Source organism: Curcuma longa, chromosome 21, assembly GCF_044706935.1.
Source record: "Curcuma longa cultivar G26 ecotype Majalengka, Jawa Barat chromosome 21, ITB_CL_G26_1.1, whole genome shotgun sequence".
NCBI lineage: Eukaryota > Viridiplantae > Streptophyta > Magnoliopsida > Zingiberales > Zingiberaceae > Curcuma > Curcuma longa.
In genome coordinates, this window is record NC_133881.1 from 10,510,063 (window position 1) to 10,533,620 (window position 23,558).

Sequence of the window (23,558 nt, forward strand, 5' to 3'; positions counted from 1 at the left end):
CTCGAGCTCAAATTTTATTTCGAACAAAGCTTGAGCCAAAATTATTTGTATTTTCAAGATTCAAACTAAATTTGAATATCACATATATTTTTCAAACTCGAACTCAAATGTTTTCATATTACTCGATTCAATTCAATTCATTTGCATCCCTTTTTTTCTGCAAAAGGTGGAATCCGCCACCTTAGCGGCTCTACGATCATCTGTGAGGAGGTAAATTGAGAAACTGCAGTTGGTCACGACGCAGGAGGGTATTACCAGGCTTCGCCAGGATTCGAACCCTTGCCCTCTTCTGTAAGTCTGCTGTATCGTAACCAACTCAGCTATGCCCCGGGGGCAATTCATTTGCATCCCTAGTTGTACACGTGGGAATCATTTATAAGGATCGCAACCGCTAGCTAATATTATCAGCATTAGTAAACATGGCAGGTTTAGGTGCACGACAAAGTTATATCACTTTGTTTCCTGTGCTATATTTGGAATTAAACGAAGTTTTAAAAAAATGTTTTGGCCCGCAAAATTATTTTGTCGATCGATTACAAGTCCTTGGAGACAGTTTGCTAGCTAGCACGATGTGTAACTCTTTTCAGCTTGGACCATATAACATTGTTTTCCTTAATTCATTTCCTTATCTGGTGTTTCAATGTCTTATTTGTTTACATATATTCTGTAAAATGAGTCATGATATTTCTGTGTGCTGCTAACCCACTAAATATATTTCGTTTTAGCCGTGGCCTCATGCTTAACCATTAAAGCATTTTTTTAATCCTACTCTCCTCTTTCTAGGGGTGTAAACGAGCCAAGCTGCTCACGAGCTTATTCGAGTCTCGACTCGAAAAAAAGTTCGTTTGAGTTTGTTCGATTAAGTTAACGAGCCGAGCTCGAGCCTGATTTCGAGCTCGAAAATATTATCGAGCCGAGCTCGAGCTTAGCAGTATTTGGTTCGTGAGCTCGCGAACATGTTCGTTTAAAGGCTCACAAACGTGTTCGCGAACATGTTCGTTTAAAAGCTCACGAACATGTTTGTTAAGAGATTCACGAATATATTTCATTTGCATCCCTAGTTGTACACGTGGGGTCACTTTGTTTCCTGTGCTATATTTGGAATTAAACGAAGTTTTAAAAAAATGTTTTGGCCCGCAAAATTATTTTGTCGATCGATTACAAGTCCTTGGAGACAGTTTGCTAGCTAGCACGATGTGTAACTCTTTTCAGCTTGGACCATATTACATTGTTTTCCTTAACATTAAAACATTTTTTAATCCTACTCTCCTCTTTCTTCCGGATTGTACAACATAAATTCCAAATAACGAAGGAGCTCATCTTCATTTTCTGTCTAAGTTACAATATCTTAACACACCTCGGTATGTCTTTTCCTTGATGAAAAGAAAAATCTTGTCATAACCTTTTTCTTTTTTTTCTCTCTGGTGAATTGTCTGTTATAACCTTTTCTGATTAATTCATTAAAAAGCTAAACTCGTTGATTCACAAGCAAAACCCAGTTTTTGCAGGCCATGTCACATTTGACGTCCCATTGTTGGCTTTCCAAGCCTCGAGCACGGCTGTGAGATCTGTAAGCTTGGCCTTCACAGTCACACAGCAATTCGCATGCACTGTGACCACTTCACCAAAATCCTTACTCCTACTCTTGTGGCAGAAACAAGTGAAGGAATTTGTGTCCAGGTACCTGACTTTCAGCCTCAACCTCCTGAAGACTCCATCCCTCTTCATCTGCAACAGCGTATCTTGATCATTCTTGCCCGACGAGTTCTCTTTAGATGCATACCATTCATCGAACAAAGCTATAGTTCTATTGTTCGGGGCCGCAAAGTAGAACCCTGTGTTGAAGAAGTTGGAGTCGTCAAAGGGATTGCCATTGAACCAGTCACTGCTCATTATCATATCCTCCCCTTCATATTGTAGCTTCGAGAACGGATTCCGTAGCCACAACACATCCATGTCCTTAATTGGTACAAGAAAGAGCAAGCGTTAGCTACCCATTCATTCATATCCTTAATTTGATTTATGTACTTTCTTCTCACTTACTGTGAAAATGAAGCTGTATCCGCGCCTGAGAACATCACCGAGGAATTGGGTCCTCCTCCACATCATATCAAGAAACTTGTTCGAATTATAGAACACCTCAGTGGAGAAGTCGACGCCAGCTATGACAAGCTTGTAGCAGTTGAGGTGTTGGGCAAGGCAATGGTCGAAGGAAGTCTGGTCCACCGCAACAAAGAGGAGATGATCGATCAGAAAGCAAGTGTCATGGCCTTCTCGAAAGCCCTTAAGGAAGAGCTGCAACATGCCGTTTTGTTCGATGTATGCCTTGTTGAGCACTGCGATGATGAGGGTCTTATTGGGCATGGATAGCCTATCCAGCGTTGCTTCTAGATCATCTTTTGGCGATGGAGTTGGCTCTGTTTTTGCCTGTCCATGGTAATTTAGTGTACAAGAAAGTCAAGTTATTCCACTGCATCCATCTTAGTATTCAACTTTCGCCAATCTATTCTTTCAAACTTACATAGTTTATCATCCATTGAGAGCGAAAGAAAGTCACCGTCGACTCATGAGGTAGCAAGAAGCCTACACAGATGACCACAACAAACAGAAGAAACCCGGTGATGGCATGGCCAGAGATGCTGCCTGAGTTGCTCATGACTCAGAAATGTAGATATTATTGAAATGCATCCACAGATGCTCACCTATTTGTAGAGGAATTTGCATGTGGTAATATAGAGAACATTCGATTAATTAGAGACACATCATACATGTGTGATATGGTATGTCTTGCCCGGCCCGACGTGGCAGGATAAGTCAATAGACCGCCTAACCTGGCCAGTCTCGGGGCCCGCGGTCATAGGGGCCCGACGTGGCATAATAAGTCAATAGACCGCCTGACCTGACCAGTCTCGGGGCCCGCGGTCATAGGGTCTTGCTCCGACGTGGCAGGATAAGTCAATAGACCGCCTAACTTTGCTAGTCTCGGGGCCCGCGGTCATAGGGTCTTGCTTGGCCCGATGTGGCAAGATAAGTCAATAGACCGCCTGACCTGGCCAGTCTCGGGCCCCGCGGTCATAGGGTCTTGCTTGGCCTGACGTGGCAGGGTGAGGTTGAGGTGGTATTTTCTTGACCGATGAATTGACTGTCGTCGGTTTTTAACCGGAACAATGTGCTATTTAAAAAAATGGAATTTTGATTTCCATCTCAAGAAGGCATCTATGTCCGGTTGGTTGGCTTGGGGTCACCATCTCTCATGCATTTCTCCTTCTAGCTCTCTGCTTTTAGGAATCCAAAATATTCATTCCACATAAAAACTAAACTAAGACACCCTTTTTTAGAAAAAAGGGACTCATTTTTGCCAAACTCCTTTGTGTTCATTTTTAAAGAAAAGTCTCTCACTTTCTTTCTTTTTTTCCCATTGTTTTTTTTTTCGGCAACAAAATCTATCACAAAATCATTTACAAGTCAACTTAATTCAGTGAAAAAGAATTTTTCTAGACACTTCCCGACTAGAGAATCCTAAAAATGAATATTTTTATTGTAATTTTTATCACATTTTCAGAATCAACTTGTCAACTATTTTATATAAATTCGTCCCAATCTAAATACTTTAAAACTGTTATACGGTGGAAAATTAAAAATTGCCCTCTATTTTTAAAAAATATCACTATTTTAGTTTTGTTGAAATAGCTTCAGCTCTAATATACTTAAATTACTACATAATTATAGTTAAAATTATTTTAATATTGATCAAAATTGCTTAAATATTAATTAAAATTGATTGAGTTTAATCAAAATTGATCCATCTAATATTATTGAAGTAGTATATTTTGTCCCTTAAAGTTTATCTATTTTCACATAATAAAATAGATAAACTTCCCGACTGTCAAGGTCATCATTTCAGCATATGGAACAGCTGATAAGATCACCTTCAAGCTCTGCCAGGTTCCATGTCACCATTTTCATTCGTCTGCATATATTGAAATTTTTTTTTGAACTATAGTTTAGTTTAGTTGGAATCAAGGTTCGAACAATCTGAACTGAACTCGAGCTCGAATTTTATTTCGAACAAAACTTGAGCCAAAATTATTTATATTTTCGAGATTAGAACTAAATTTGAATATCACATATATTTTTTGAACTCGAACTTAAATATTTTCATATTACTCGATTCAATTCAATTCATTTGCATCCCTAGTTGTACATGTGGGGATTTATAAGGATCGCAACCGCCAGCTAATATTATCAGCATTAGTAAACATGGCAGGTTTAGGTGCACGCCAAAGTTATATCACTTTGTTTCCTGTGCTATATTTGGAATTAAACGAAGTTTAAAAAAAATATTTTGGCCTGCAATTGTTTTGTCGATCGATTACAAGTCCTTGGAGACAGTTTGCTAGCACGATGTCTAACTCTTTTGAGCTTGGACCATATAATATTGTTTTCCTTAATTCGTTTCTTATCTGGTGTTTCAATGTCTTATTTGTTTACATATATTCTGTAAAATGAGTCATGATATTTCTGTGTGCTGCTAACCAACTACATATATTTCGTTTTAGCCGTGGCCTCGTGCTTAACCATTAATGCATTTTTTAATCTGACTCTCCTCTTTCTTCCGGATTGTACAACATAAATTCCAAATAACGAAGGAGCTCATCTTCATCAGTTTAATTTGTTCCCAAACTCTTAATTTGTTATCCAAGAAATTGTCAAATAACTGGTTAATTGTTTTACATTTCTTCTGTTTCCTCCGTACTTTTACTTTTTATTTAGAAATTTCTCCTTTCTTTTCGAGAAACTGCCGCTGAGTATTCTGCAAATAAAGATATATTTCAAGAATATTTATAGACAAGTATAAACACTGCAGAGGTAGAATGATATTACACAAAGAGGAGGGTAGGACCTATGAGTAATTGAGGACTTCATATCTATCGCCAAAGAACTTCATATCTATCTTTTTAACGAAGGATAAGATTTGCGCGACAGTTTTTTTTTTTTTTTTGACAAAAAGAAACTCTAAATTATATTATACAAAAGGTTGCTTTTTGTGTGCAAAATGAGATTTATTCATTACCAGCAAAAAATGGTATTTCTGTCTGAGTTACAATATCTTAACACACCTTGGTATGTCTTTTCCTTGATGAAAAAAAAAAATCTTGTCATAACCCTTTTTTTTTCTCTGGTGAATTGTCTGTTACAACCTTTTCTGATTAATTCATTAAAAATCTAAACTCGTTGATTCACAAGCAAAACCCAGTTTTTGCAGGCCATGTCACATTTGACGTCCCATTGTTGGCTTTCCAAGCCTCGAGCACAGCTGTGAGATCTGTAAGCTTGGCCTTCACAGTCACACAGCAATTCGCGTGCACTGTGACCACTTCACCAAAATCCTTACTCTTGTGGCAGAAACAACTGAAGGAATTTGTGTCCAGGTACCTGACTTTTAGCCTCAGCCTCCTGAAGACTCCATCCCTCTTCATCTGCAGCAGCGTATCTTGATCATTCTTGCCCGACGAGTTCTCTTTAGATGCATACCATTCATCGAACAAAGCTATAGTTCTATTGTTCGGGGCTGCAAAGTAGAACCCTGTGTTGAAGAAGTTGGAGTCGTCAAAGGGATTGCCATTGAACCAGTCACTGCTCATTATCATATCCTCCCCTTCATATTGTAGGTTCGAGAACGGATTCCGCAGCCACAACACATCCATGTCCTTAATTGGTAGAAGAAAGAGCAAGCGTTAGCTACCCATTCATTCATATCCTTAATTTGATTTATGTACTTTCTTCTCACTTACTGTGAAAATGAAGCTGTATCCGCGCCTGAGAACATCACCAAGGAATTGGGTCCTCCTCCACATCATATCAAGAAACTCGTTCGAATTATAGAACGCCTCAGTGGAGAAGTCGACGCCAGCTGTGACAAGCTTGTAGCAGTTGAGGTGTTGGGCAAGGCAATGGTCGAAGGAAGTCTGGTCCACCGCAACAAAGAGGAGATGATCGATCAGAAAGCAAGTGTCATGGCCTTCTCGAAAGCCCTCAAGGAAGAGCTGCAACATGCCGTTTTGTTCGATGTATGCCTTGTTGAGCACTGCGATGATGAGGGTCTTGTTGGGCATGGATAGCCTATCCAGCGTTGCTTCTAGATCATCTTTTGGCGATGGAGTTGGCTCTGTTTTTGCCTGTCCATGGTAATTTAGTGTACAAGAAAGTCAAGTTATTCCACTGCATCCATCTTAGCTTTCAACTTTCGCCAATCTATTCTTTCAACTTACGTAGTTTATCATCCATTGAGAGCGAAAGAAAGTCACCGTCGACTCATGAGGTAGCAAGAAGCCTACACAGATGACCACAACAAACAGAAGAAACCCGGTGATGGCATGGCCAGAGATGCTGCCTGAGTTGCTCATGACTCAGAAATGAAAATATTATTGAAATGCATCCACAGATGCTCACCTATTTGTAGAGGAATTTACATGTGGTAATACAGAGAACATTGGATTACTTAAGAGACAGATCATACATGTGCTATTTAAAAAAATGGAATTTAGATTTCCATCGCAAGAAGACATCTAATATAAAAAAGCATGTCCGGTTGGTTGGCTTGGGGTCACCATCTCTTATGCATTTCTCCTTCTAGCTCTCTGCTTTTAGGAATCCAAAATATTCATTCCACTATGACATCGTTTTTTTAGATATGCAAGTAAAAGAAATTCGATGCGTCCAAAATCCTCCTCCCAATTAGACGCAGTGTCAACTCTTAGGCAAACTCGCTTAATTCTTAATTAAATTAGACTCTGATGATGAAGTTCGATAGAGAAAGAACGGTTCTAATGCCTCTTGTGTTGAGATCCTTGATAGACCGAACCACATAGATCCACCATGGCTACTGTTTCGGCTGGATGCCGCAGACGATCAAGTCACCAATCAAGGGTATGCTATCTCAACCTTCGTTAATCCCGCCGACGAAAGAACTGAGCGAAGGGGTTAGCGAGGCACCAGGGATTCTCGGCACGCCACTCTGACGTTCAAGTCAGTAAAGAGAAATGAAGAATGTAGTATATGAAGTTGAAGAGAATTAATTCGAGAGAGCGTTCTTCATACCTGAGGAGAGTTTATATACTAACCCGAGGGAACATTCTTGCTGACCTAGGGTCAAGCTGTGATGATATATGAGGGGACAAATTCGATGGATTGCTGACAAATGAGCAAACATGTAGTATCTGGGGGACTAAGCCTGCCAACTTCGTAACTGCCCAGCGACTCGGCGGTGTGAATTGTTTTCGTTTGTTAGCTATGAGCAAGGGCAGAGAAGGATCTAGGAGACTAGGCTTGATGACCTAGTAACTGCCCTAATACTTTGGCAGAGTCCACACGCTTGGTTGCCCTTTAGTATTGGGGTGACCGAGATTGAGTGGTCGAGCTAATCAAGGCCGAGACTGAGTGGCCGAGTTGATCGAGGCCGAGACTGAGTGGTTGAGGCCGAGTAGCTGAGACATTTGAGGATATAGCAGAGTGGCCAAGTCATGTGGTCGAGCGACCAAGAAGTTTGAAGAAAGAGCTGAATTCAAACATGTTCTTGTAGATTATCCCATGTTTATATTCTTTTTTACACTCTGGAGTGTCGATAGAAGTACAAACGAATCGAGCTTGTTCATGAGCTTTTTGTTCTGGCTCAAAAAATATTTGATTCGTATTTGAAATTATTAAATTTGAGCTGAATTCAAACATGTTCGTTAATTTTTTCAAACCGAATTCAAACCCATAATATTTTATTCAATTGTTCACAAACTGCTTGCAAGTTGAACTCGAATCAAACTGAGATTATTTTATATAATTTTAATTTAAATAAGCACAAATTATGGTCAGAAAAATTTGAACCAAATTCGAATTTAATTCATTTCGAACTATAGTTTAGTTTAGTTGGAATCAAGGTTCGAACAATCTAAACCGAACTTGAGCTCAAATTTTATTTCGAACAAAGCTTGAGCCAAAATTATTTGTATTTCGAGATTCGAACTAAATTTGAATATCACATATATTTTTCGAACTCGAACTCAAATATTTTTATATTACTCGATTCAATTCAATTCATTTGCATCCCTAGTTGTACATGTGGGGATCATTTATAAGGTTGGTTTATATTGTATCACAAGTATTGATGTTGTGAACAAATGCAAGGGGAGAGACTCTCTCTCATGCATGCATGGGTGTGTAGGGGGGTGCAAATTCAGGGTCTGGATTGCACTGCCCACAAGTTAATTTGTGTGCGAGCGCGACTTGCACGTGTCGAATGTCGGACCGGTCAGGGCAAAATTTGTCCAAGCAGATCAACTAACATTTTACATCCCGTTCCCTTTTAGTAACGGACGAGTTAATGACTTGACGTTAAAACGGCCAAGTATTATTACTGACGTTTCAAATCAGACCATTAATTCATTAATTGTGTCATTAATCTACCATTAATCTCCAATTATTGGGAGATATGCTGCGAAGTTATAAAAGAGGAAGCGATGGGAGACCACAGATAGAGTATTCTCGATCCCTCGTTTCCTTTTTCCTCTGATTTACCACTGGTAGCTTTTGGGTGTAGTCGGTTCGCCGATAACGATCTTTGCTTGATCGTCTTGCCGGTTCAATCGTTGTATCCTGGGAAACATACGTCCGTCGTGACTTCTAAGCAACGTCGGAGGGGATGAATCTGTTTTACGAAAACTGCATTGAACGCAGGCCTCGACCACTCGGCTCTCGGCCTCTCGGCACTCAGTGTCTCAGCAGTCGCCACTCGGCTCTCGGCCTCTCTGCACTCAGCGTCTCGGCAGTCGCCACTCGGCTCTTGGCCTCTCGGCACTTGGTGTCTCGACAGTCGCATCTCGGACTCTCGGCACTCGGTGTCTCGGTAGTCGCCACTCAGCTCTTGGCCACTCGGCTAGGCAACTCGGCGACTCGTCTCGGCAGTCGACCACTCGGCTCGACAACTCGGCTCTCGGCTAGGATGTTGGCTCTTGGCTTGGCACTCGACAGTCGACCACTCGGCAGTCGGCACTCAGCACTCGGCACTTGGCTTGGCAACTCGGCCACTCGGCTCGACAATCAGCGACTCGATCACACTGCTCTCTCCGACAAAGATTGACTAACACATTAAACAAAGAGGGTAGGACCTATGAGTAATTGAGGACTTCATATTTATCGCCAAAGAACTTCATATCTAGCTTTTTAACGAAGGATAAGATTTGCGCGACAGTTTTTTTTTTTTGACAAAAAGAAACTCTAAATTATATTATACAAAAGGTTGCTTTTTGTGTGTAAAATGAGATTTATTCATTACCAGCAAAAAATGGTATTTCTGTCTGAGTTACAATATCTTAACACACCTTGGTATGTCTTTTCCTTGATGAAAAAAAAAATCTTGTCATAATCTTTTTCTTTTTTTTTCTCTGGTGAATTGTCACAACCTTTTCTGATTAATTCATTAAAAAGCTAAACTCGTTGATTCACAAGCAAAACCCAGTTTTTGCAGGCCATGTCACATTTGACGTCCCATTGTTAGCTTTCCAAGCCTCGAGCACGGCTGTGAGATCTGTAAGCTTGGCCTTCACAGTCACACAGCAATTCGCGTGCACTGTGACCACTTCACCAAAATCCTTACTCTTGTGGCAGAAACAACTGAAGGAATTTGTGTCCAGGTACCTGACTTTTAGCCTCAGCCTCCTGAAGACTCCATCCCTCTTCATCTGCAGCAACGTATCTTGATCATTCTTGCCCGACGAGTTCTCTTTAGATGCATACCATTCATCGAACAAAGCTATAGTTCTATTGTTCGGGGCTGCAAAGTAGAACCCTGTGTTGAACAAGTTGGAGTCGTCAAAGGGATTGCCATTGAACCAGTCACTGCTCATTATCATATCCTCCCCTTCATATTGTAGGTTCGAGAACGGATTCCGCAGCCACAACACATCCATGTCCTTAATTGGTAGAAGAAAGAGCAAGCGTTAGCTACCCATTCATTCATATCCTTAATTTGATTTATGTACTTTCTTCTCACTTACTGTGAAAATGAAGCTGTATCCGCGCCTGAGAACATCACCAAGGAATTGGGTCCTCCTCCACATCATATCAAGAAACTCGTTCGAATTATAGAATGCCTCAGTGGAGAAGTCGACGCCAGCTGTGACAAGCTTGTAGCAGTTGAGGTGTTGGGCAAGGCAATGGTCGAAGGAAGTCTGGTCCACCGCAACAAAGAGGAGATGATCGACAGAAAGCAAGTGTCATGGCCTTCTCGAAAGCCCTCAAGGAAGAGCTGCAACATGCCGTTTTGTTCGATGTATGCCTTGTTGAGCACTGCGATGATGAGGGTCTTGTTGGGCATGGATAGCCTATCCAGCGATTCTTCTAGATCATCTTTTGGTGATGGATTTGGCTCTATTTTTGCCTGTCCATGGTAATTTAGTGTACAAGAAAGTCAAGTTATTCCACTACATCCATCTTAGTTTTCAACTTTTCGCCAATCTATTCAAACTTACTTAGTTTACCATCCATTGAGAGCGAAAGAAAGTCACCGTCGACTCATGAGGTAGCAAGAAGCCTACACAGATGACCACAACAAACAGAAGAAACCCGGTGATGGCATGGCCAGAGATGCTGCCTGAGTTGCTCATGACTCAGAAATGCAAATATTATTGAAATGCATCCACAGATGCTCACCTATTTGTAGAGGAATTTGCATGTGGTAATACAGAGAACATTGGATTACTTAAGAGACAGATCATACATGTGCTATTTTAAAAAATGGAATTTAGATTTCCATCGCAAGAAGACATCTAATATAAAAAACATGTCCGGTTGGTTGGCTTGGGGTCACCATCTCTTATGCATTTCTCCTTCTAGCTCTCTGCTTTTAGGAATCCAAAATATTCATTCCACTATGACATCGTTTTTTTAGATATGCAAGTAAAAGAAATTCGATGCGTCCAAAATCCTCCTCCCAATTAGACGCAGTGTCAACTCTTAGGCAAACTCGCTTAATTCTTAATTAAATTAGACTCTGATGATGAAGTTCGATAGAGAAAGAACGGTTCTAATGCCTCTTGTCCTTGATAGACCGAACCACATAGATCCACCATGGCTACTGTTTCGGCTGGATGCCGCAGACGATCAAGTCACCAATCAAGGGTATGCTATCTCAACCTTCGTTAATCTCGCCAACGAAAGAACTGAGCGAAGGGGTTAGCGAGGCACCAGGGATTCTCGGCACGCCACTCTGACGTTCAAGTCAGCAAAGAGAAATGAAGAATGAAGTAGTATATGAAGTTGAAGAGAATTAATTCGAGAGAGCGTTCTTCATACCTGAGGAGAGTTTATATACTAACCCGAGGGAACATTCTTGCTGACCTAGGGTCAAGCTGTGATGGTATATGAGGGGACAAATTCGATGGATTGCTGACAAATGAGCAGACATGTAGTATCTGGGGGACTGAGCCTGCCAACTTCGTAACTGCCCAGCGACTCGGCGGTGTGAATTGTTTTCGTTTGTTAGCTATGAGCAGGGGCAGAGAAGGATCTAGGAGACTAGGCTTGATGACCTAGTAACTGCCCTAATACTTTGGCAGAGTCCACACGCTTGGTTGCCCTTTAGTATTGGGGTGACCGAGATTGAGTGGTCGAGCTAATCAAGGCCGAGACTGAGTGGCCGAGTTGATCGAGGCCGAGACTGAGTGGTTGAGGCCGAGTAGCTGAGACATTTGAGGATATAGCAGAGTGGCCGAGTCATGTGGTCGAGCGACCAAGAAGTTTGAAGAAAGAGCTGAATTCAAACATGTTCTTGTAGATTATCCCATGTTTACATTCTTTTTTACACTCTGGAGTGTCGATAGAAGTACAAACCAATCGAGCTTGTTCATGAGCTTTTTGTTCTGGCTCAAAAAATATTTGATTCGTATTTGAAATTATTAAATTTGAGCTGAATTCAAACATGTTCGTTAATTTTTTCAAACCGAATTCAAACCCATAATATTTTATTCAATTGTTCACAAACTGCTTGCAAGTTGAACTCGAATCGAACTGAGATTATTTTATATAATTTTAATTTAAATAAGCACAAATTATGGTCAGAAAAATTTGAACCAAATTCGAATTTAATTCATTTCGAACTATAGTTTAGTTTAGTTGGAATCAAGGTTCGAACAATCTAAACCGAACTCGAGCTCAAATTTTATTTCGAACAAAGCTTGAGCCAAAATTATTTGTATTTCGAGATTCGAACTAAATTTGAATATCACATATATTTTTCGAACTCGAACTCAAATATTTTTATATTACTCGATTCAATTCAATTCATTTGCATCCCTAGTTGTACATGTGGGGATCATTTATAAGGTTGGTTTATATTGTATCACAAGTATTGATGTTGTGAACAAATGCAAGGGGAGAGACTCTCTCTCATGCATGCATGGGTGTGTAGGAGGGTGCAAATCCAGGGTCTGGATTGCACTGCCCGCAAGTTAATTTGTGTGCGAGCGCGACTTGCACGTGTCGAATGTCGGACCGGTCAGGGCAAAATTTGCCCAAGCAGATCAACTAACATTTTACATCCCGTTCCCTTTTAGTAACGGACGAGTTAATGACTTGACGTTGAAACGGCCAAGTATTATTACTGACGTTTCAAATCAGGCCATTAATCCATTAATTGTGTCATTAATCTACCATTAATCTCCAATTATTGGGAGATATGCTGCGAAGTTATAAAAGAGGAAGCGATGGGAGACCACAGATAGAGTATTCTCGATCCCTCGCTTCCTTTTTCCTCTGATTTACCACTGGTAGCTTTTGGGTGTAGTCGGTTCGCCGATAACGATCTTTGCTTGATCGTCTTGCCGGTTCAGTCGTTGTATCCTGGGAAACATACGTCCGTCGTGACTTCTAAGCAACGTCGGAGGGGATGAATCTGTTTTACGGAAACTGCATTGAACGCAGGCCTCGACCACTCGGCTCTCGGCCTTTCGGCACTCAGTGTCTTAGCAGTCGCCACTCGGCTCTCGGCCTCTCTGCACTCGGCGTCTCGGCAGTCGCCACTCGGCTCTCGGCCTCTCGGCACTTGGTGTCTCGACAGTCGCCTCTCGGACTCTCGGCACTCGGTGTCTCGGTAGTCGCCACTCGGCTCTATGGCCACTCGGCTAGGCAACTCGGCGACTCGTCTCGGCAGTCGACCACTCGGCTCGACAACTCGGCTCTCGGCTAGGATGTCGACTCTTGGCTTGGCACTCGACAGTCGACCACTCGGCACTCGGCACTCGGCACTCAGCACTCGGCACTTGGCTTGGCAACTCGGCCACTCGGTTCGGCAATCGGCGACTCGATCACACTGCTCTCTCCGACAAAGATTGACTAACACATTACACAAAGAGGGTAGGGCCTATGAGTAATTGAGGACTTCATATTTATCGCCAAAGAACTTCATATCTAGCTTTTTAACGAAGGATAAGATTTGCGCAACAATTTTTTTTTTGACAAAAAGAAACTCTAAATTATATTATACAAAAGGTTGCTTTTTGTGTGTAAAATGAGATTTATTCATTACCAGCAAAAAATGGTATTTCTGTCTGAGTTACAATATCTTAACACACCTCGGTATGTCTTTTCCTTGATGAAAAAAAAAATCTTGTCATAACCTTTTTCTTTTTTTTTTTTCTCTGGTGAATTGTCTGTCACAACCTTTTCTGATTCATTAAAAAGCTAAACTCGTTGATTCACAAGCAAAACCCAGTTTTTGCAGGCCATGTCACATTTGACGTCCCATTGTTAGCTTTCCAAGCCTCGAGCACGGCTGTGAGATCTGTAAGCTTGGCCTTCACAGTCACACAGCAATTCGCGTGCACTGTGACCACTTCACCAAAATCCTTACTCTTGTGGCAGAAACAACTGAAGGAATTTGTGTCCAGGTACCTGACTTTCAGCCTCAGCCTCCTGAAGACTCCATCCCTCTTCATCTGCAGCAGCGTATCTTGATCATTCTTGCCCGACGAGTTCTCTTTAGATGCATACCATTCATCGAACAAAGCTATAGTTCTATTGTTCGGGGCCGCAAAGTAGAACCCTGTGTTGAACAAGTTGGAGTCGTCAAAGGGATTGCCATTGAACCAGTCACTGCTCATTATCATATCCTCCTCCCCTTCATATTGTAGCTTCGAGAACGGATTCCGTAGCCACAACACATCCATGTCCTTAATTGGTAGAAGAAAGAGCAAGCGTTAGCTACCTACCCTGATTCATATCCTTAATTTGATTTATCTAGTTTCTTCTCACTTACTGTGAAAATGAAGCTGTATCCGCGCCTGAGAACATCACCAAGGAATTGGGTCCTCCTCCACATCATATCAAGAAACTCGTTCGAATTATAGAACGCCTCAGTGGAGAAGTCGACGCCAGCTGTGACAAGCTTGTAGCAGTTGAGGTGTTGGGCAAGGCAATGGTCGAAGGAAGTCTGGTCCACCGCAACGAAGAGGAGATGATCGATCAGAAAGCAAGTGTCATGGCCTTCTCGAAAGCCCTCGAGGAAGAGCTGCAACATGCCGTTTTGTTCGATGTATGCCTTGTTGAGCACTGCGATGATGAGGGTCTTGTTGGGCATGGATAGCCTATCCAGCGATGCTTCTAGATCATCTTTTGGCGATGGAGTTGGCTCTGTTTTTGTCTGTCCATGGTAATTTAGTGTACAAGAATTGAAATTCATGTTATTCCACTGCATCCATCTTAGTTTTCAACTTTCGCCAAAATCTATTCAAACTTACATAGTTTATCATCCATTGAGAGCGAAAGAAAGTCACCGTCGACTCATGAGGTAGCAAGAAGCCTACACAGATGACCACAACAAACAGAAGAAACCCGGCGATGGCATGGCCAGAGATGCTGCCTGAGTTGCTCATGACTCAGAAATGTAGATATTATTGAAATGCATCCACAGATGCTCACCTATTTGTAGAGGAATTTGCATGTCGTAATACAGAGAACATTGGATTACTTAGACACAGATCATACATGTGCTATTTAAAAAAATGGAATTTAGATTTCCATCTCAAGAAGGCATCTAATATAAAAAAGCATGTCCGGTTGGTTGGCTTGGGGTCACCATCTCTTATGCATTTCTCCTTCTAGCTCTCTGCTTTTAGGAATCCAAAATATTCATTCCACATAAAAACTAAACTAAGACACCCTTTCAAAGTTTAGAAAAAAGGGACTCATTTTTGCCAAACTCCTTTGTGTTCATTTTTAAAGAAAAGTCTCTCACTTTCTTTCTTTTTTTCCCATTGTTTTTTTTTTTCGGCAACAAAATCTATCACAAAATCATTTAGAAGTCAACTTAATTCAGTGAAAAAGAATTTTTCTAGACACTTCCCGACTAGAGAATCCTAAAAATGAATATTTTTATTGTAATTTTTATCACATTTTCAGAATCAACTTGTTAACTATTTTATGTAAATTCGCCCCAATCTAAATACTTTAAAACTGTTATACGGTGGAAAATTAAAAAGGCCCTCTATTTTTAAAAAATATCACTATTTTAGTTTTGTTGAAATAGCTTCAGCTCTAATATACTTAAATTACTACATAATTATAGTTAAAATTATTTTAATATTGATCAAAATTGCTTAAATATTAATTAAAATTGATTGAGTTTAATCAAAATTGATCCAATTTGGTATAGCTGATCAAATGTTATTGAAGTAGCTAGTATATTTTGTCCCTTAAAGTTTATCTATTTTCACAAAATAAATTAAAATTTGTAGTGCATATAAAATTTGTAGTAGTTGCACGTTTCATATATTGATGGTCTGAAACTTTCATGTCAGTGTCAGATAGAATTTTAATTCTGTTTGCTGCTGAGCTGATGCTATCTGAGTGTAATAAGTTCTATCAAGTGTAGCATTTCACTTTAAAATTAATTCAGTATTTTGACATGGTGAGGCCAAGTTGAGATCCCAACTACCAGAGGATAAATAAACACCAAAAGAAATTTTGAAACAGTTCAAAGGATTGAAAAGAAGATGCTCTGTCGAAGTGCCAATCGATTGATGCTATCCTGATGACTGATAACCAGCAGCTTCAAGCTTTGCCAGGTCAGCCTATAGCATTGTTCTACCGACTGTCCAGGTCATCATTTCAGCATATGGAACAGCTGATGAGATCACCTTCAAGCTCTGCCAGGTTCCATGTCACCATTTCATTTGTCTGCATATATTGAAAAAAAAGTTGTAATATGAGCATGCTGAATAATGCAGAACAATTGGAAAAGGACATCACAGTAGAATTGCTATCTGAACTTTAAGGAAAAGCATCTCAAAAGAACTGATGAACATAAGTTTACTGGAATCATTAAGAACCTCTTACCATTAACTGAAATATCACAAACTTGCTCTTGCAGATATCTGCATTGTGATGCCCATGTACAAAAAACAGCCACACCATGATTGTATCATTCATTAAAGAAAAAGGTAAATACAGATATTAGCATTCAATGTGTAGAAAGTAATATTCACTACTAAATTGATGCTGAGCAAAGAATAAAGAGATAAATAAGAAGATATTTATGGACCCGACACATACAAACATAAAGCAAACAACTGCATTATAATCGAAAAGGCGAAGAACACCCCAAAAACTTTCAACGCCGTATCTAATATAGTAGCTGACATTTTGACAAGTAAAACAAACACATTTCAATTGACACTCAACAATGAAAAAAAAAACAGAACCTCAATCTTCTTCTTGTTTATTCATTCAAAGATATCAGAATTACTTGAGCTTGAGAAGAAATTCCGAAGTGTTGTTTTTTTTTCTGTTTCTGTTTCTTCCTTGAGGTTAAAGAGGCAGCAAACTTTATCAATACTTAATCTCCTGATTTTTCACCAACGTTTCCAGTTTCCCTGGTTGAACTAGTTTCAGTTGCAAAAGGTTCTTTTAAATTCAAAATAATGTCATCAGCAGTATGCACTTCTTGGACTTTGTTGCTGGTACTATGCAAAAGTTGGCTAAAAGCCACATCAATATCTTCAATAGAATATGCTTCAATAACATGCAGGTCGGATTGTAGCAGCTTTGCATCCATATGCATATTATCATGTGAACCTTGAGACTGCTTATAATAGATAGGCAATCTTGGACTTTCTTCACTAACTTTAAGGGCTTTGTTGCTGGTACGTAAGAGTTGATTAAAAGCCACATCAATATCTTCAATGGAATTTGCTTCAATAACATGCAGATCAGATTGTATTGGTTTTGCATCCATATGCACATTATCTCGAGACTCATAATGCATCGACATGCTTGGACTTTCTTCAGTAATGTTTGAGGCTTTGTTGTTGGTACTATGTAAAAGCTGACTAAAAGCCAATTCAATATCCTCAATTGAATTTGCTTCAATAACATGCATGTCATCCATATGCACATTATCAGGTAAATCTTGAGACTCCCCATAATATATCGGCACACTTGGACTTTCTTCACTAATTTCTGGGGCTTTGTTGCTGGAACAATGTAAAAGTTGGTTAAAAGCCACATTAATATCTTCAATTGAATTTGCTTCAATAACATGCATGTCAGATTGTATCATCTTTGGATCCATATGCACATTATCAAGTGGATCTCGAGACTCCTCATAATATATAGGCAAGATTGGACCTTCTTCAGTAATTTTGGGGGCCTTGTTGCTGGTGGTACTATATGAAAGCTGGCTAAAAGCCACATCAATATCTTCAATGGAATTTGCTTCAATAACATGCAGGTCAAATTGCATTGTCTTTGCATCCATATGCACATTATTAGGTGAATCTCGAGGTTCGACCCCATAAGATATAGGCACACTTGGATCTTCTTCAGTAATTCCTGAGGCTTTATTGCCGGTACTATGTAAAAGCTGGCTAAAAGCCACATCAATATCTTCAATGGAATTTGCTTCAATAACATGCAGGTCAGATTGCATTGTCTTTGCATCCATATGCACATTATTAGATGAATTTCGAGGCACATTATAAGATGATTCTCGAGGCTCGACCTCATCAAATATAGGCACACTTGGACTTTCTTCAGGAATTCCTGAGGGTTCATTGCTGGTACTATGTAAAAGCTCGCTAAAAGCCATATCAATATCTTCAATGGAATTTGCTTCAATAACATGCAGGTCAGATTGTATTGGCTTTGCATGTATATGCACATTACCAGGTGAACCTTGAGACCCATCCTCATAATATATAGCTATACTTGGGCCTTCTTTGGTAGTTTCTTTAAAATATGAGTGGATTTCTTCAATAGATGTTGCTTCAACAACTGGAAGCTGTGAATCTGTAATAGTTTGACGTAAAGATTTTTTGTTACTTTCGTCACTAATTTGTTCAAAATATGAGTGACTTTCTTGAATAGGTGGTCTTGCTTCAGCAACTGGAAGCTCTGAATCTGTCATAATTTTATACATCGATTTTTCTGCACTTTCTTCACTAATTTTCTTAAAATATGAGTAGATTTCTTCAACAGACCTTGCTTCAATTACTGGAATCTCTGGATCTGTCATAGTCTGGGACATACAATTCTTAGTACTCATTTCACTTGACTGAAGATCACTTGGTAAGATGTCAAAGCTTGATTCTGAAACATGGGATTCCATTCCCCCTTCTGGTGGCTGACTAGATTCTGAAAATTCTTCAACCAAGATTGAGTCAAGAATTCGAATCTTGGGGTTATAAACAGTCTGCTCAATGTTATCTTTAGAGCCTAATGGAGAGCAAATTTGTGTTTCCACAGTTCCGGCTTGGCTGACTTCTGAATGCACCTCCTGAGACTTGATGGATCTTTCTTTGAAGGATTGGTTACCTAACACAGCAACAATCTGACTAAAGCTTTCTTTAGAATTGAAAGGGTGATTTAAATAACTTCTGGAACCAGAAGCAATATCTTCAGACTGGCCATCCTTTTCAAATATTAAATCAGATCCTTGACGATTAGACAACAGTTCTCCAATGTGAGAATTAACAGATCCATCTGTCTCTGCTAGCAAAGTCTTGTCAGTATCTAAGGATGAAGGTTGGATCTCATTAGATTCCTCACCAGAGCTACTCACAATCTTTAAAGCACCAGCTTCATGTTTAGTTAGGACTGGAACCTCAATGGCATCACTTGACTTGGACAGATCATTTATTGACTGGATATTAAACTCAGAAATCTTCTCAGAAACAATCAAGGAGTCCATGTATTCTGATAATTCAAATAACTCTAAACTAATCAAACTTCCATCTTGATCTGGAACTTCTTGAATAGCTGATTTTCCAATCTTGGCCACATTATATTCATTGGTGCCATCAACCTCATTCAGTCTTGAACTGTTTTCATTACTAGAAACTGAAATCAGGAACGATTCTAAAGGTTCTATGCCAACGGATTCTAACTCTTCCATGTTTGTATTAACTGTCAGAAAATCCATAGTTCCTGAGGCAGCTGTGACCTGTAATGCCTCTGGAGATGAAACTTCCATGGAATCCTTCATCATGCCAAACTTCACTAAAGAATCCACATCACCACCTTGACCTGCAACTTACAAGAAACCAACATTAGGAAACAACCAAAACACATACATGTTAATGAATACAAAAGGAATTCCTGTACCTGTATAGTGCAAAGCTTCATCAATTGTTGACTGTTTATCGAGAGAGTTTCCACTGGCTGATGGACTAGAATCATAGACAGGCACTGCAACTATGTTGTCATAAACTTGATCTACCATAGTCAAATAATCAGATTCTGGGAAAACATTATTTGTTTGATCCAAGGTAGATGATTGTTCTGTTAATGATGATGAGTTTCGCTCATCATGCTTCTTTTCAATCACTTCTACTTTCTCAGAATCTGAAATGGACAAAGTTTGGTGTAATTCTTCTCTGATATCTGTGTCTATGGCACCGAAGACTTCAACAACTTGATCATTTTCTATATTGATGTGATTATCATCTACATCAATCTCAATATAATTGGTAAGATGTTCCCTCTTTCTTTCATCAGCATCATCTGATTCTTCTTCAGAAGCGTGAATTACATGATCCCCTGCATCAGTATCATGTTTAGCAAGAGAGGACAGTTCAACTTCCCTATCTACCTCCTGCATCTCCAGCTCTTTTTTATATTCCTGATCTGTAGCTGAAGAAACTGTGTCTGATTCTGAAACAAAACTCACTTTTGATTCGCTCTTGTCACTAAATTGTCTTTGAAAAGTAGAAGTGCCTTTTAAATCCATCTCTGAAATAAAATAAGGTTTAAACCTCGACTGATGCTTCTCTCGCTGAAGGCCTCTTCTTCCTAAGTCAAAAGTGTCATCCCTTCCAAATAAGCTCTCAGGGCCTGATGCCAGCATCAAATCCTGGAGATTCCTAGTTTCCCCTGTGAGGTTACTCTCTTGTTCTTGATCGTCATATAGAAAATCAAAAGGATTTTGTCTTGGTAGCAAAGAAGATGGAGCAGAGCCCGGAATTGATGGCAAATCAATTGTTTCCTCTGAATCATTGGGAATATCAAATGGATTTCTTCTCGAGGGAAGTTGGACACGAAAACGTGATAGCTCATCTTTGCTAAGGAAAGAGTCATTAGCATCCAAGTCCATAAGATTTCTATCCATCCTAAATGTCAGGTTTTTCTTTGCTCTTCGTTTTGCTATTAAACTTTCTAACCTTTGATTTCTCTCCAATTCAGAAAAACCAAGATCCATCACATTCTTCTGGTCATCTTCGGTCCATCTCACTGCAGCAGTAGCATCATCAACAACTTTTTCCTCTTGCACTTCATTTTTTTCTTGCACATCTTTTTCACCAATACTATTATCGTCACTTTCATGGTCCACAGATGAACCTTCAGAGGTTGTATCTGACTTCGTAATAGAAACATGCTCAAGATGTTCAGAATTTAGAAGAGGGTGAAGTTCATCAAGCAAGGGGATAATGTCAGTCATGGAAGCATCAGGAGAGGAACTCTCTGCACCATCTGATTCAGTATCTGAAGAAGCATGATGATCTTCAACAGACAGCCATGGCAATCCTAGAGAGGAGTCGAACTGACGACCCAAGGCAGGCTCCCCAATCTCCAATGTAAAATTCTCGGTTTCTTGTTCATTCACATTTGTACCCATTTCTGCTGCACTTAGCTCCTCAGGAAGAAGAATTTTGTCTTTACAACTCCTCTGAGCTTGAAGTTCTTTTTCTTGAATCAGTTGATTTGCTTCATTTTCCACAATATAGCTCTCCTTTTTCACTTCCTCACCTGCTGAGATTTTGGTCATAATAGTATTGAGGTTCTTGTTTCCTTCAGGCTCGTTCATTGCCTGATAAATTTCCTCATCTGCAATGGCCTTTTCATCATCATAATTTTGATAATCTGCATGGTTCTCAATTGACAAGTTCTCATTCTCCTTAGCATACATAGAACTTGAAAAATTTCCAATGTCCACGGAAGAAACATCCGAAGGCCTGTTATTCTCTTCCTCAACTACTGGTATGTTAGGTTCCCCATGGCTCAATAGGAAACCAAGCAGAAGAAATGTGCAGGCAATGACAGGAGAAGAAGAAACCAGAAAAGCAAACAGAGAAGGAAAAGACTTATACAATACAAGCAAGAAAAACACCAGACTAACGACAAAGGGATGATATTGAATAAATCTGACTATAGTTCTTGTGCATAAAATAAAAAATCTTTCAAGGTGCACTTTAATTTTCTTCATCTTGGTTTCCATGTCTTCCCTCTGTTTTCCTTCTTAAACAATCTGGTAGCAGGCAAGAAAAACAATAAGCATTGCTATCAAGTAACTAATGAAATAAAAAATGATACTTCATGTTCTAGTAGAACTAATATAATAATAACAAGAACAGGTCAATGTTCTAAATATAATTTGAGGTTGGTTACATGGATCTTATACAACCATTTAACTTTGTGAAAGGATATCATTAGTAGTACACAGGTCATTTAAAACACTTTCAATCATGTTTCTCCTTTACAATTACACTCCTTTCAATCAATTCAACTTGTCTAGTGATGCAATTGAACATGCTCATTATGATTTTTTATGTATTTTTCCTATTTTGTTATTAATTGAGGTTGTATCTAACTACCTACAGACAATATTCAAGGAAATATAGTAGTAAAAAATATTTACTAAGAAAAACCTTCAATAAACATGATATAGTTAGAACAAAATCAATTATAATTTCAAGAAAAAAAAATTAAAAGTCTAACAAGTTAATTTTGTTCATCTATAGGCAGGCTGCATTTTTATATCTTCTATGATGGTTGTGCATTTTAATCTTTAAATGGATCTCCAAACCAAGCTAATCTAATAGGTTGACCTAGGTTGATATATATTCAAGAATAGACTAACCGAGAAGACTGATGGTTAGTCTAAGTTATGTTTTATTTAATGCAGACATAAAGAATCCAAAAAGAAATGATTACAACAAAAAGAGTTCCACTTTGATCAAGCTTCACATAATTACAAAAGTTTCCATGGTGCAATCAAATTGCACTTTGTTCACACAAAAAGAAACAACCAGTCGCAAGTTCAATCCATTTTGGGTTGGCCTGCTACTGCTGACTAAGTTGTTAGTAACAAGTGGCGGCCTAACCTTACAAAAATGTGATTATGAATCATGACGATGAATTTCTTGTCATAATTTTATGCTGGTTGTTGGGGCCTAATTCAATTTTCCACCATCTTCATTCAAACTTCACAGAAAATGCCTCACGTAACATAATTCATGAATTCAGACTATGAGACTTCTTGAGCAACATTAAGATTATGACCATAGAGATTTTAGATAAGTCTCTGCGATCCTTCAACAAACAACCTTATTCGGAACAACTTCAATGACTTACCTTCTAAAAAAATCACCTTAAATGGCTGCGCATCGATTTTATTGATTGTGCTCAAGACAATAACAGAAACTAAGCAAGAGCAGAACTTTATTCGCAGGACTGATTGAGAACAATAAACTAGCTAATACGGAGAAGTGAATTCCAAAAACACCTTAATCGAAAAACAAAATCAGATCTTCCTACGACCAAAACACTTCTAGAGAGTGAATCGAACTAACTGACCGCCAGAAACCTACGGAAGCCCCAAACTTTAGGGAAGAACTCTTCCAAAAGCTCGAATAAATCCAAATACCAAACTTGTCTACAAGAAAGTGAACGCACCTCAATAAGCTGATCGAGCTCGGATCTTTTCTGATTGTTGTTTATTTCCCAAGTCTCGCGATCAGATGATCCAGATCCACAGACTCTTGAAGTGATCGACGGGGACAGGAAAGATCGGAAGCGAGAGGGATTGTCTCCGACAGTGTTAACAGATGTCAAAACCTACGTTTTCCTCCCCTTTATTCCTGGTTTGGTCGGCAAGAAAAGCTCAAAAGCGAATGCTTTCTACTGTACTATAATCAACTATCGTATTATACTGAGCGGAGAAAAAATAAAAAGGAGAGAAAAGGAATCTGAGGGGCGGTAGAAAAGCGCTAAAGGAAAAAGCTGTCATTTGACCGATCACC

At 39.4% G+C, this 23,558-nt stretch overlaps 2 protein-coding genes across 2 annotated transcripts; both read right to left on the bottom strand.

Moving 5' to 3' along the window:
* Window positions 1–1,482: 1,482 nt before the first annotated feature.
* LOC141815167 (uncharacterized) lies at window positions 1,483–14,922 on the bottom strand. The gene is made up of 9 exons (XM_074703094.1): window positions 14,784–14,922; window positions 14,303–14,686; window positions 9,496–9,962; window positions 6,273–6,402; window positions 5,796–6,179; window positions 5,245–5,711; window positions 4,800–4,804; window positions 2,044–2,417; window positions 1,483–1,959 (listed from the first exon to the last, which is right to left on the bottom strand). Exons 1-9 carry the CDS (start codon window positions 14,916–14,918, stop codon window positions 1,483–1,485), a joined length of 2,823 nt encoding a protein of 940 aa, XP_074559195.1. The 5' UTR covers window positions 14,919–14,922.
* A 1,629-nt stretch (window positions 14,923–16,551) lies between these two features.
* Window positions 16,552–23,552, bottom strand: LOC141815388 (uncharacterized). Its single transcript, XM_074703337.1, has 3 exons — window positions 23,212–23,552; window positions 19,645–21,784; window positions 16,552–19,566 (listed from the first exon to the last, which is right to left on the bottom strand). The coding sequence occupies exons 2-3, from the start codon at window positions 21,752–21,754 to the stop codon at window positions 16,880–16,882; spliced, it is 4,797 nt and encodes a 1,598-aa protein (XP_074559438.1). The 5' UTR covers window positions 21,755–21,784; window positions 23,212–23,552; the 3' UTR covers window positions 16,552–16,879.
* Window positions 23,553–23,558: the final 6 nt, after the last annotated feature.

What these genes read in the sequence shown, in the direction of transcription:
- LOC141815167 (XM_074703094.1), bottom strand. Translation starts at nt 14,918, where the DNA reads ATGAGCAACTCAGGCAGCATCTCTGGCCATGCCATCGCCGGGTTTCTT. An exon ending in CTCAATGGATGATAAACTAT is followed by an intron (nt 14,687 to 14,783) that starts GTAAGTTTGAAT and finishes TACCATGGACAG; the next exon opens with ACAAAAACAGAGCCAACTCC. An exon ending in GCAAAAACTGGGTTTTGCTT is followed by an intron (nt 6,403 to 9,495) that starts GTGAATCAACGA and finishes CTGAGTCATGAG; the next exon opens with CAACTCAGGCAGCATCTCTG.
- LOC141815388 (XM_074703337.1), bottom strand. Translation starts at nt 21,754, where the DNA reads ATGGAAACCAAGATGAAGAAAATTAAAGTGCACCTTGAAAGATTTTTT. An exon ending in TGAAGCTTTGCACTATACAG is followed by an intron (nt 19,567 to 19,644) that starts GTACAGGAATTC and finishes TGTAAGTTGCAG; the next exon opens with GTCAAGGTGGTGATGTGGAT.